The sequence below is a fragment of the Herpailurus yagouaroundi genome, unplaced genomic scaffold (genome assembly GCF_014898765.1).
Source record: "Herpailurus yagouaroundi ecotype Mexico unplaced genomic scaffold, PumYag 161, whole genome shotgun sequence".
NCBI classification, from domain to species: domain Eukaryota; kingdom Metazoa; phylum Chordata; class Mammalia; order Carnivora; family Felidae; genus Herpailurus; species Herpailurus yagouaroundi.
In genome coordinates this window covers 1,630,343-1,645,088 of record NW_024412402.1, presented here as the reverse complement: position 1 = coordinate 1,645,088, position 14,746 = coordinate 1,630,343, and the positions used below count along the sequence as shown (strand labels likewise).

At 42.0% G+C, this 14,746-nt stretch overlaps 1 protein-coding gene across 1 annotated transcript in view; it reads right to left on the bottom strand.

The window, feature by feature from the left end:
* DDX10 (DEAD-box helicase 10) overlaps nt 1-3,957 on the bottom strand; it is a 281,324-nt gene extending 277,367 nt beyond the window's left edge. Inside the window, exon 1 of the mRNA XM_040482918.1 lies at nt 3,672-3,957. Within this exon, the coding sequence (XP_040338852.1) occupies nt 3,672-3,857 (186 nt within the window). The 5' untranslated portion in view covers nt 3,858-3,957. The remainder of the gene's footprint in view (nt 1-3,671) is intronic.
* Between the last annotated feature and the right edge of the window lie 10,789 nt (nt 3,958-14,746).

Sequence of the window (14,746 nt, the reverse complement as noted above, 5' to 3'; positions counted from 1 at the left end):
ATGTAAGTACAAGTGGTGAGAGGGAAGTGTCTAGGATTACTCCTAGGTCTCTAGCTTGACAGTCTGCTTACACGGTGGGGCTAGGATGTGGTGGGCTAAACAACAGCCCCCAAGTATATCCATATGCTAACCTCCAGAACTGTGAATATTACCTTAGATGGCAAAAGTGATGTTGCACATCGTTATTAAAGACCTTGAGATGGGCAATTATCTTCAATTATCTGAGTGGGCCCTAAACACAATCAGAAGTATCCTTATTTAAAAAGTGCAGAAGTACAAGGCACCTGGATGGCTCACTCGGTTGAGCATCTGACTCTTGACCTTGGCTCAGCCATGAGCCAGGCTCATGGGATCGAGCCCTGAGTTGGGTTCTGTGCTCAGTGTGGAGGCTGCTCGAGATTCTGTCTCCCTCCCTCTGTCCCTCTTCCCTGCTCACGTGCAAGCTCACGCTTGCTCTCTCTCTCTCTCTCTCTCTCAAATAAAATGAAAACAGGGACACCTGGGTAGCTTAGTTGGTTAAGCATCTGACTCTTGGTTTCGGCTCAGGTCATGATCTCATGGCTCATGAGACTGAGCCCCATGTCCAGCTCTGCACTGACAGTGCGGAGCCTGCTTGGGATTCTCTCTCTCTCCTCTCTCTCTGTCCCTCCCATGCTCATGTTTGCTCTCTCGCTCTCTCAAAATAAATATTTTTTAAAGAACAATAAGGGGCACCTGGGTGGCTCAGTCGGTTAAACGTCCAACTTCAGCTCAGGTCACGATCTCGCGGTCCGTGAGTTCGAGCCCCGCATCCGGCTCTGGGCTGATGGCTCAGAGCCTGGGACCTGCTTCCGATTCTGTGTCTCCCTCTTTCTCTGACCCTCCCCCGTTCATGCTCTGTCTCTCTCCCTCTGTCTCAAAAATAAAACGTTAAAAAAATAAAATAAAATACAGAACAATAAAATAAAATAAAAATAATAAATAAGGGACGCCTGGGTGGTTCAGTGGGTTAAGCATTTGACTCTTGATTTAGACTCAGGTCATGATCTCATGGTTCATAAGACTGAACAAGGCGTTGGGCTCCACAGGGACAGTGTGTGAAGGCTGCCTGGGATATTTTCTCTCCCTCTCTCTCTGCCCCTCCCCCAATCACTCCCTTTCTCTCTCAAAATAAATAAATAAACTTTAAATAAATAAATAAAAATAAAATGGTTAGAAGTAGATTTGACACAGGACAGAAGGGAAGCTATCCAAAGCACAGACTGAACGCAACCACAAGCCAAGGAATACAAACAGCCACCAGAAACTAGAAGCAAGAGGTGGGATTTTCTGGGCCGTCTGGGTGGCCCAGTTGTTTGGGCGTCCAACTTCGGCTCACGCCATGATCTTGCAGTCCATGAGTTCAAGCCCTATGTCAGGCTTTGTGCTGACAGCTCAGAGCCTAGAGCCTGTTTCAGATTCTGTGTCTCCCTCTCTCTCTCTGCCCCTCCCCCACTCACACTCTGTCTCCAACTATCTCAGAAATAAATGAACATTAAAAAAAAAACAAAAAAAAAGAAGTGGGATTTTCCCTGAGAGCCTCCAGAGGGAGTATGGCCCTGCTGATACCTTGATTTCAGGCCAGTGAACTGGATTTCAGACTTATGGCTTCCAGAACTATGAGAAAATAATTTGTTAGAGTGGCAAATAGGGAACAAATACACAGGACTGTGAATTTAGAAATAAAAGATAATGAGCTCAGTTTTGGACTTGTGTTTTTAAGCGATCCTACGACACTCAGGTAAAAACATCCAGCACGGTCAGAAAAAAAGAATATGAACTCAGAAGAGCTGTGGATGGAATACAAGAAGGAGTCCCCAGTCCCCAGGAATAACCCCTGGGATTACACAGCAGGGAAGAGGATAAAGAAAGGCTGAGACTATATACCCCCTAAGCAATTCTAGTTAGATCAAGACTCTAAAATGCCATCTAATGGTAGTTTACAGTGGTTTCTTGAAGCGCTGTGTATCAGCAATAGTAGTAATAATTTAACAGCGAATACATTTATATGTATCGGGCATCATGCAGAACACTTCACATGCATTCTTACTAACTCCTCACAACAACTTATAGATATTACTATGCCTTCTAAAGACAAGAAAGGGGAAGAATAACCTGCCCAAAGCCACTCGTCTGGTGGTCAAAAGCCAGGATCCAATTACCATTTACCTTAACCCAGACAAAGGTAGAGTTTATCTATCTAATCTTACCGTTGACCTAAGGGTCGCTTAAAGGAAAGTTATACCAGCATGACACTTGATGACCATAATTCCAGAAAGGTCCCACATATTAAACCCCTGATTATACCTCACTAGAAGGGGGCAATCACTGAGAGGGTGAGTGAGGCGGGTGAAGGCCAAAAGAAGGGATTTAGGGGTGCGGAAGAGAAGAAGGGGTACTGACAGTGCGGGGGGGGGGGTGGCACAGTGAGGACAAGAGGTCAAAATGGGAACCACAGGGATACTCATCTGGGGACATCAACAACAACGTGGGGTGGCAGGTGCCAGAAACAGACCCGGAATCCAACTTTCCCTAAGTCAATTCTTGGATGGGGTCACGAACCTAAGGAGAGAAAACGAGATGAACTAAGACCAATGATGCAGGATGCAGACCTGGCATGACGGTTAAAAGGAAAACCTCTGGGGCGCCTGGGTGGCTCAGTCGGTTAAGCGTCCGACTTCGGCTCAGGTCATGATCTCACGGCCCGTGAGGTCGAGCCCCGCGTCGGGCTCTGGGCTGACCGCTCAGAGACTGCACCCTGTTTCAGATTCTGTGTCTCCCTCTCTCTGACCCTCCCCTGCTCGTGCTCTGTCTCTCTCTGTCTCAAAAATAAATAAACGTTAAAAAAAAAATTTTTTTTTTAAAAAAAGGAAAAGCTCTGGAACTGGAAAGACATGGGTCTAGGTCCCAATCGCACACCACCAACTAACATGGGAGCTTAAAACAGGTTCCTTACCCAGGTACCTGGGGGGCTCAGTCGCTTGAGCCTCTGACTTGGGCTCAGGTCATGATCTCGGGGTTCACAGTCCGTGGGTTCGAGCCTCGCATCGGGCTCCGTGCCGACAGCTCAGAGCACGGAGCCTGCTTCGGATTCTGGGTCTCCGTCTCTCTCTGCCCCTCCCCCTCTCACACTCTGTGTCTCTCTTTCTCTCTCTCAAAAATAAACATTAAAAATTTGTTTTAATAAAAAAATTGTTTTAGATTAAAAAAAAAAAAACAGACTCCTTATCTTCTCAGAGCCTCACTGTTCTCATCTGTACAACAGGAGTACGACCCGTACCTCAGTTCCAGGTAAATAACTGGTATTATTATGGATGGGGTAGCGGCTCCAAATCTAGATGTCATGATTCCCACCACCGTGGTGGGTATTACTGTGAGTATTAGAGTCACTGTTTCACTACTCATCTCCTTACTCCGAAGTGCATTCCCATCACTTCATCAGGAACGGCGTGACGCGCAGAAGAGCGGCCCGGACGGTCCACTGGCCGGGTCTGCGGCACCCAGGTGACCCCCCGTGGGGCCTCCTCCGGGCCCCTCTCGCCGCCTCCCTTCTGCAGCCCGGTGGACCGACGGCGAGCCCCCGGGATAGGTGGCCGGTCGCCGCAGCTACCCCCCCAGCCCCGCGTCCCGCCCACCCCGCGCCCCCGTCCCACCTTCTCGTAGTTCTGCATGAGGCGGCTGATACTCTCGCGCTCCACCTGCCACTCGGGCTTCTTCAGCTGCTTCCTCAACTGCTTCTTTTGGCTCTGCTTGTGGCTGTGTTTCTTCTTCCAACGGTTGAAGCTCCGCACCGGGTCGGGCTGGCCTTCCGGGCCCCGACAGTCGGCAGTTTTGCCCATCGCGGCGGCGGCGACAGCCCAGACTGCCCCCACACACGAGACACCTCAGGCCAGGCGGAGGCACGGTTCCGAGGAGACGCGGAACCAGCGTGGGGGAGAGGGAGACGGCGCGTGCGCGAAACCCAGAGCCCGCCCCCGAGCTTTTGAAACCGGGGCACGCGCCTTGGACTGCAAGGAAAAAGTGGGCGGTGATTGGCGACTTGGATTCCGCAGGGCGGAGCGGTCTGAGGAATAAGGCGGGGCTAGCGACGCCTGGAGCACGCCGGCCCTTTAAATGGACGCATGCGCACGGTTGCTGTTACTATGGTGACGTCACACGCTTAACACTTTTTGGCTGTTAATACACGCTTGCCCCGGGTTTACCTTGGCAAAGCGTGAGCGAGCGTGCGCGTAGGCACGCACACACGGGCACACGTGCTCAATCTGAGTTACAGTTGTGATCCCCCTTTTTGCGTATTTCGGCCCAGGGAGCTGAAAGATTTGCCCAAAAATCAAATATTCCTCTGCAGAGTACCAACCTAGGAATAAAAAAAATGATTATTCTATATTCTACTATCCCTCTAGGTTTTCCCTTTTTTCCGGCCCCTCAGACTCAGTTGCTGCTGCAGCAGCGAGCTGAAGCACTGTCGAACTGAATTTGCTATGAAGGCAAAATGAAAACTAAAAGAATTGAAAAAAAAGTTATTTGCAATAAATCATTTTAAGTGAATTGGCCTTCAGTGAATTAGTTTTTTGACGCATTTACCTAGAGTGCGCATAGGTATACACTGGATGGTGGTGGGGGCAGAGCTTTAGCGTGGACAACAGAAAGTAGGTTCAAAGCTGACATGTAGAGTGTTTGCACCTTCAAATTATTTTTTAAACCCGCATAGCCTGATGACTACCCCCAACACATGCCCACTCCCCAGACAGAAAGTGGTTGGGGAAGTGGGGCTGTGAACTGGAGAATCTCCTCCCCCAACCTAAGGTCACTAGATACGGTGGAGGGTGAAGCTTTATAAAGGGAGGCTATTTAAAAATACATACACATCCACAAAAAATTCAAAATAGAATGACCATATGACCCAATACTTCTATTTCTGGATATGCAAGGAAGAATTGAAAGCAGCATCTGAAAGAGATGTTTACATACCCACATTCATAACAACATTATTCCTAATATCCAAAAGGTGGAAACCACCCATGTGTCCATCCAGGAATACTGGATAATACTGAGCCCTCAAAACAAAGGGAACTCTGACAATGTTCCCATGTGGATGAAGTTGGAGGACATTATGGTAAGTGAAATCAGACAGTCACAAAAGAAAAAATCCCGGATGAATCCATTTATCTGAGATACTTAGGGTAGTCAAAATCAGAGGTGCTGGAGGCCAGGGTGAGGAGAAAATGGGGAGTTCCTGTTTAATGGGTGTAGAGTTTCTGTTTAGTAAGATGAAAACATCTCTGGGAGACTGACTGGTAGCACAATGATGCAAATGTACTTAATGCCACAGAACGATGATGATACACCCAGAAATGGTTTCAGTGGCAAATTTCATTTTTATCTTACCACAATTTTTTTATTTATTTATTTATTTATTTATTTATTTATTTATTTAGAGACAAAATAAGCAGGGGAGGGGCAGAGAGGGTGGTGTGACAGAGGATCCCAAGCGTTCTCCTCACTGACAGCAGAGAACCCGATAAGGGGCTCAAACTCACAAAGGATGAGGTCACTACCTGAGCTGAAGTCAGTCGCTTAACTGACTGAGCCACCCAGCCACCCCTGAATCTTATCACAGTTTTAAAAATTGTTCTTAATTTCTTTTAAGTGTCTATACACAACAAATGAGGGTCTCAGCTCTCACAGTCACTCTTCTAAAGCTAAAGCAACCGGCTACATATACACTTCAGGCAAAAAACACTGAACGGTCATCTCTAGATCTCTAGGAAAACTGGCCTAAGAGAAAGACCGGGACGTAATGGCATTTAGGCAGCCGCCAAAGCAATGGTGGGTTGCTAAGCTCCCCCTGTGTCTTCAGTGAACCCACCAGTTAATAACTTCTTCTACACACTTGTCATTTCTAATCATCCTTACTCAAATATGAAAGAATAACCAAAGACCACCAAATGCTTGAGGAAATCCTTTAACTTAAAAGTTGGAACCTAAAACTAATAAACCAAAGGGAAAAAACAGAAATCTTCAAAAGAAATCATTATTAACATTTTTGGAAACATAAGGCGTTGTTACCCATGAACAAGAACAAGAACTGTGCAGAGAGTGAAACAGAACTCTTAATAGAAGTCATTTTGTTTGTTATGTAAATCAACTTTTTAACACAAAATAATAGAAAAGTAAAAATCTAATCACAATAAAGAACTCAATCTCACATTCCAAAGTCATTAGGATGGAATAATTTGTAATACAAATAGCTCATATCTTGATTGCATAAAATGACACCTTGGGGCGCCTGGGTGGCGCAGTCGGTTAAGCGTCCGACTTCAGCCAGGTCACGATCTCGTGGTCCGTGAGTTCGAGCCCCGCGTCAGGCTCTGGGCTGATGGCTCAGAGCCTGGAGCCTGTTTCCGATTCTGTGTCTCCCTCTCTCTCTGCCCCTCCCCCGTTCATGCTCTGTCTCTCTCTGTCCCAAAAATAAATAAACGTTGAAAAAAAAATTTTTCAAAAAAAAAAAAAAAATGACACCTTTATGGTGTTTTCCATGCTTATTTGCTACAATACCTTGTTTTCTGTAGAAATGAGTCCTACGCAGGCTTTCAGTTATGCCTGAAAATAAAGGTGCTGTCAGCATATTAATATTAATATGCATATTTCTGGTGCTGCCAGAAAATAAAGAAGAGCTCAAAGAATGATGATGCTGGTAGTTGTTATAAGAATGTTTGCCTTAAATACTTCTATTTCATTAGGCCTTGTACTCATGTAGTTTTCTATAGGTATGTTCTATTTTCAATAAATATGGTTTAAAATATGAAATGTCCACACCAAAATAGTCATGTAAATTAGTACTGAGAAAATAAATTTAAATATAGGTGTTCTCAAAGAATTTCTTTGGCTACTATTCTAACCTTTATCTAGATAATTTATCTGTAAAAATATCAATAATTTATAAAAGAGCATTGCTTACTGCCTCTAAGTGAATGCTAGTGATGGGATGGCTTCAAATGGACTTTCATATTATATCTTTTGTAATGATTTCAAAATTAATATTTCAGAGACCCTGGGTGGCTCAGTCGGTTGAGCATCGGACTCTTGGTTTCAGCTGAGGTCATGATCTCGTGGTTTGTGGATTCAAGCCCCACGTTAGGCTCTGCACTGACAGGGCAGAGCCTGCTTGGGGTTCCATCTCTCGCCCTCTCTCTCTGCCCCTCCCCTACTTGTGCTCTCTCTCTCAAAATAAATAAACTTTAAAAAAATTAAAAATGATTTAAAAAATGAAATTAATATTTCAAAACCCTTCCATGTTTCAATTAACTGAAAGGTAGATTTATAGTTCTTGGATGGAATTAAAATTTCAAAAGTATAAAAAACAGATGTTTGGTATATTTTTTACCATTAGGTTTGAGGAATGTATAACATGGGATATGGAATGATTGAGAATTACTTTTGAAGATCTTCTATCAAAATCTATTATTTTTTTTCATTCAAAATTGTGGCACTGTCATATCTCTGACTTTTAATTGTTGATAAACCTACTAGTACTATCATATTAATAATAACATTACTATTACTATTACTATTATTATTATTGGAAGCACACTTAAGTTTCCCAGATCTATGAACAACAAGATACCTTTTTCTTTTGGGGAGATACCATTCTCAACTTGACATAACATCTTCACCTCAAAACTGTCACATTTCTTTTTTTTTTTTTTTCAACGTTTATTTATTTTTGGGACAGAGAGAGACAGAGCATGAACGGGGGAGGGGCAGAGAGAGAGGGAGACACAGAATCGGAAACAGGCTCCAGGCTCTGAGCCATCAATCAGCCCAGAGCCCGACGCGGGGCTCGAACTCACGGACCGCGAGATCGTGACCTGGCTGAAGTAGGACGCTTAACCGACTGCGCCACCCAGGCGCCCCAAAACTGTCACATTTCAAACGTTAGTCAGGTTACATTTTTTTCCCACAATTTTTTACATTGCTGTCAGAAGCTTTTTGAGCATTTACTTTGAATTCAGTCTTCAGTAAACGCTTTATTGCTTTTTGCTTTGGCCAACCTGCTAACACGATGTCATGAGAAGAGAGCATCGTCCCAAGTCACAGAGATGTCTTCCCCTCACATTATTTTGGATTCTGTTCTGTGTTTGTAAATTGTCTACCAAATATGTAGATCTCATCTTTTTTCAGTTGTGTCATTTGCTGAGCGATATCTATGTTCATATGCAAACATATTAGACTTTAGAAAGCCACAAATCTCATAATAATTGTTAACTGTTCTACCTGGGGCTTATGGAGATCAGACCTAAGATAACTAAGCAATATTTAGTGTATCTTGCCTTATTCAAATGATTTCATTCAGTGCATCTATGATAGTGTAATTATTTGGTTTTATATTTTACCCTTTCTTGATTATAACTGAAAGATAGAGAGCACAAACGGTCAGAGGGGCAGAGGGAGAAAGAAATACAATCTTAAGCAAGCAAGCTCCATGCTCAGTGCAAAGCCCGACAGGGGGTTCCACTCAGGGCTCCATGCAGGGCTCAATCCCATGACCTTGGCATCATGTCCTATGCTGAAATCAAGAATTGGATGCTCAACCGACTGAGCCACCAGGTGCCCCTATATTTTACCCTTTAAATACTCTTTATTCTACCTCACCAACAGTTACATACATCATAATTTCAAATCAGATTTCAATTCTGAATGCTTAACAGTTGGGTGACGTCACTTTTCATTTTCTTCTGCTTCTAAGCATATATGATAAATGCCATTTTTTGCACCCATTTGCATTTTAAACCTGATTTTTTTCATTCATTGACAGTATTAAAAAAAATACAGAATCATTCAAGGTACAGTAAAAGCCGGTAATTTTTCATTGTTTGAGTTTATGTAAAAACAAAGTTCACAAAGCTTCCACCTGTGCTGTTTTGTTTTGTTTGTTTAATTTAGACTTCTTGCTTATGGTAGGCAATTTCCAACAAAAATGACTTCTTTAATATTCAGGTTATACAACCATGTACCTGATTTAGGAGAAAATACTTGTGATACAAATGTACATTCAATTTTTTTTTTCCTCTTCCAGTTTTTATTTAAATTCATCTATCATGACTGGCACTTCCCCTTTCAGTTCTACATTCTGTGCAATCACGATCTTTTTTTCTAATATTCGCTATATTTTCTCCAAAAATATATATTCAATTCAAATAATATTATATCATTTCCCTCTATGGTAACATCTTCTGTTTTGTCTTCTGATTCCATTAAGTTTTAAAATCATTTTTCTGATGTCTACTAAGAAATTATATAATAGCTTTGTATTTTATCTCCGATTTTGTAAAACTTTGAAAGTGTTGCATCCACACGGCTCCTGAAACAGAATGCTACGGGCACCAGTGACAGTCACAACAAAGTTTATTACAATGAGAGGCAAGGCCGACCAATCGGGACCAACACTCTTGATAAGAGTGCACCCGGAACAGCCGGGGTACAGAGTTTTTATAGCCGATCACATCGTTTTATCATCACCTGGGAACAGAACAAAGAAAGTTTCCAGATGAGTCAGAAACAGTTGCCAGATGAGTTAGAAACAGTTGCCTAATGAGGTGTTTATTTTAGACTTTCTGCCTCTAAGTTGCAACCAGTGGATCTCCTTGACCCTGCCTCTGATGCTCTTTGAACTTTTGTTTCCTTAATTGGTGAAGCCTAATTTACAAGAGTATGAGGCGTGGTTTACAAGAGTAAAGCAAGGCTGTTATCTCTTAACCTTCAGTATCAACACAAAGCTGTTATTTTTCAAGCTAAGGGTTAGCCCTACTCTACAATTTAACCCTTACAAAAGAATCCATATAAAAAAACTGCTAAAATTTTAACAGTGGTTATTTTTGCCTAGTGACATTGCATAAAAACAAGGAATTAGGTAATTAGTAAATAATTACCTTAAAATTGCTAAATTATTATGATAGGTAATGCACTTCTGGAACCTTGCTGGTTTTGACTGAAGAATCAGAGGGGTTTTTTTTCTTTCCTTTTTTAAACAAATCTGATCAATTTACTAAGTTATGTTTTAAGAGTTAGATGTTATGGGTTGATGGGATTCAGGGCAGGCAGCCCCTGTGGTAGGGTCCCCTCCCTAAGGAGAGAAAAAAAAAGGGAGAGAAAACTTCAAGGTAACCTGGCTATCCGCCTGCGTGACAACATCCCTCATGACCTTGTAAACGGAGACTACTTAATCAGACTACATGTTAATGTGTTACCTACCATATATGGGGAGACAAAGAAATAGAAAATGTATTTAAAACTCAGTTCTTTGGGTAGGAACACAACTGAGCAGTGCCACTGCGAATAAAGTTGTTTCCTGGAAATTCTAAAGCCTCGGTGTCAGGACTTTCTGTGCGAGAATCCTGCTACACCCCCAAATAGGCCACTTTAGCATATTAATTATTTTAAATTGAAATTACTTAAGAAAGAGCCATTATAAAAACACTCTGACTGTCCTTTGAGTTCCTGAAAGCTGGAAATAAATCTCTCACGTGAAAGGCACTCTTCTTGTACCAGAGAGAAAGAGCCAGATATCCCTATCACCAGAGAGACGGGAATTCAAGGCTAAGAAGGCTTTGTAAATAAAACTTGTTACTTCTGTACTAATTTAGTAACATCAGCCAGATGTCTTGTCAATTCTTCACAAATGTATTGTTTCTTTGTCTGAAAGATACACAAGCTGCCTACCTTGGTGACTTCTTCCAGTCTCATAGTTCTATAAACTTTGATATGTGAGAATTAAATTTGTTTTTCCCTTGTTAATCTGTCTTGTGTCAATTTAATTATTAGATCAGCCCAAGAACCTGGAGTGAAAAAGGAAAATTTTTTTTTGCCTCTACAGGGTCCATTTCTCCCCCAGGCACACAAAGACCTCTTCATGAATAGGCTCTCCACCCTGTACCTGCCTCTTTACATTGTTACTGAAATTAAATACTGTTTATCCTGCAAGATCTGAATAACTTGACCTCAAGAAGCTAAAACATGACTCATCCAAGTCCTCTTGTCATGCAAAATCGGCAAATAATTTTCGGTAAATCAATTCAGCTATTTGTTGACTTTTTTATTGAAAAAAATTAATATAACAAAGCATATGTTTATTCAAGTAAAAAGATTCCTCTTTGTTTCTTTCTGCCTTATTACTATATTCAGTCTGAAATCATTCTTAGAATATAATCAATACCTTCATGAAATTTTAGAGATTGCAGCTTTGATTATTTCAATCTTCTTCAACTCATACCCTCCAGAACTTGACGGGGCCAGCATGCAATCACCTTAATCCCCGAGTGTAACCTCTCTGAAATTGTCAAGAACAAGAACAACAAAAGTATACTTCCCTAATTGGCTAGCACAGGTAAACTAGAAAGCCCAGAGGTTCTATCCTACCACCACTGCTGTGTTGCTAACTGCCGTGTGGAGTCACAAATCCATTAGTTTATCTATGCACACGAGTTCATTCACCTATCTAGGTTTTTGTAAGTATCTTATAGTGTGCTTGATATTGTTAAGCCTCAAAAATACAAAAATGATAAGAAATTGTCCCTGACTCAAGGAGCTCATAATCTAGTAGAATAGTCTCTAAAGGTAGCTTCCTGAGAATCACATCAGGAGTGTTTTTTAAAATGGCACTTTCTCAGCATTACCCAAAAATATTCTGATTCTGCAAATATAAAACAGAGACGAGCCAATTCTGATGCAATCAGCCAGATCAGCTGGTCTGCAGATTGCCTTTTGGGAACCTCTGGTCTAATAGATTACAATTAATCATAACAGTTGAAGCTGATTACAATTTATTATATATTTGAATCAGTTCCAGTTTAATGCCAGTAAAATTATGCCATAATAAAACTATGAAAGATTAACATGTAAAGGGAAAATAGTAGTGAATAAAGCCTCCATATGCCCTTGATTCACATTTGAGCCATAGATAATACTCGTAAGCATAACCCTAACAAAACCATCTCTACTTACCAATGTTATCAATAAAAACTACTGTGGCTCTCACACACAAGGATTCTGATAAAGAGGTCTACCAGTAAAAATAGCTCAAAACTCATACCCCAATCATTTGTCTGAGAGAAACTGAACTATCATCACTATTTCCACTTAAGGAATTGGAACTTCCAGATTGTTCTTTTCAGTTGATCATAGGCCAGCAGGTGGCAGTCTAGGATCATATGCTAGCTTTCCCTTGGGGTTAGATGGACTTCAGCCTGGGTTTTTATAGCCACCAACTAGGTGGCTTCCTGGTCAGTTTATCTGCCTTACAATGTTGAGCTTTAAGAACATGGTTTACTAGTACTCCTCACATTCTCTGCAATACTTTTGGATTATTTCTTCCATCACTTCTTTTTCAATTAAAAGTAATTGCTAGCATTTACTGAGCATCTAGTAAGTCCTAGGCATTGCTAGATTCATCACAAACATTATCTCTAAGCCTTATACAACGCATTTTTTAGATAAGAAAACTTGAAGCTAGGAGAGATTAAATGATGTGTCCAGGTATCATATCCCAGTTTGTGGCACTTCAAGACATCTATAATTTTCATCTATTTTATCACTGACCACCCTCCATCTATTCCATTCTAGGAAAAATTGGGATCTTCAAAAATAGTAGTTTATCTTCAACTGGGGTCAATTTTTTTATCGCTAACATAAGACTGAGTTTGGTTATTTAAGATAATCTTTTAAAAAAAATTTTTTTAATGTTTATTTCTGAGACAGAGAGAGACAGAGCGTGAGTGGGGGAGGGGCAGAGAGAGAGGGAGACACAGAATCTGAAACAGGCTCCAGGCTCTGAGCTATCAGCACAGAGCCCGACACGGGGCTCGAACTCACAAACCGTGAGATCATGACCTGAGCTGAAGTCAGTCGCTCAACCGACTGAACCACCCAGGCGCCCCAGTTATTTATGATAATCTTAAATCTAATTGTCCACCTCTTATGTACTATTTCCATGTATTTCTACATCTTTAGCAGGAGATTGCCAGTTCACCTCTAACATGTAATGAGCTTGGATGTTACCACTCCCATTTTTACAACACACACACACACACACACACACACACACACACACACACAAAACCTGGACAAAGTGAAAATCAATTACTTTTCTTGGACCCACCAGAAAACTGATTTTGCAGGGCTAACTGCCAGCCTGATATCCGGAAAAAGCAACAAATCCAGAGAATCACGGCCAACATTTGCCAACTAGGAACAGAAGCTGCTGGAGCCATACGCTAATAGGAACTCTGGAATCATAATTCTGATGAATTGCCAGAGGCTGAGTACACACCAGCATGAATGGGAGCCACAGTTTGGGGGGATGGGGGATGATGAACCCCCCACCAGGTTTTCGAGATGAAGATCTGAAAAAAAATGCCCTTGTGGCTTTGGCCAGGGTGTGGGGAGGAGTAATTACTAGCAAGTACCGGAAACACCTAGGACACCAGGGTAATGCTGGTGGCATGTATCACCACAGGATCAACCTCAACAGATATCACCCAGGTTACTTCGGAAAAGTCGGTATGAGGCATTGCCGCTTAAAGAGGTATCAACTGCTAGACCGTGGACCTTGGTCAGTGAGCAGACACTGGTAAAAGCTGCCAAAAACAAGACTGGAGCTGCATCTTCCCTGACATGGTGCAATCAGGCTACTACAAAGTTTTGGAGAAGGAGAAGCTCTCTAAACAGCCTCTCATTGAGAAGTCTGAATTCTTCAGTAGAAGGGCCGGAGAGAAGATTAAGCGTGCGGAGGTACCGTGTCCTAGTAGCTTGAAGCCACGTGGAGGGAGGCTCACTAAATGTTAACAAGGGGGCACCTGGGTGGCACAGTGGGTTAAGCATCCGACTCTTGATCTCAGCTCAGGTCATGATCTCCGGTTTGTGAGATTGACCCCCTATCGCATTCTGAGCTGACAGCACGGAGCCTGCTTGGAATTCTCCCTCTCCCTCTCTCTCTCTCTCTCTCTCTCTCTGACCCTCCCCTGCTTGCACTCTCACTCCCTCTCTAAATAAATAAATACTTTTAAAAATGCTAACAAGTGCTTTTCAAAAAAGTCAAATAATATCAAAATGAAAAATATATAAATAACTCTTTAAATAAGAAAATGTTCCAATTTTTTAAAGGGGCAAAAGATCTGCACAGACATCTCATAAAAGTAGGCACACGGATGCAAGAAAGGACCTGAAAAGATGTTCAGCATCATTTATCATTTAGGAATTGCAAATTAAAACAACAATGAGATATCACTACCTACCTATTAAAATGGCTAAAACCTAAAAGTCTGAAAACACTGTTAAGGTGGACGCAGAGCGTGGGGGCTCTCATCGCTGGTGGAAATGCAAAACAGCGCAACTCTTTTGGAAGTTTCTCACAGAACTAAACAGAGTCTTATCATATAATGTAGCAATTGTGGTTCTAGGTGTTTACTCACCTGATTTGAAAACTTATGTCCACACAAATCCCTGCACACAGGGGATTTTCATAATAGCCCCCAAAACTGGAAGCAATCAAGATTCTTTCACTGAATGAACAAATAAACAAACTGTGGCACATTGATACAATGGAAAACTACGCAAAAGTAAAAAGAAGTGAGTTATCAAGCCACGACAATACATCAGTGAATCTTAAATGCATATTGCTAAGGGAAGGAAGGCAGTGTGAAAAAGCCACGTAACTCAATGATCCCGATTA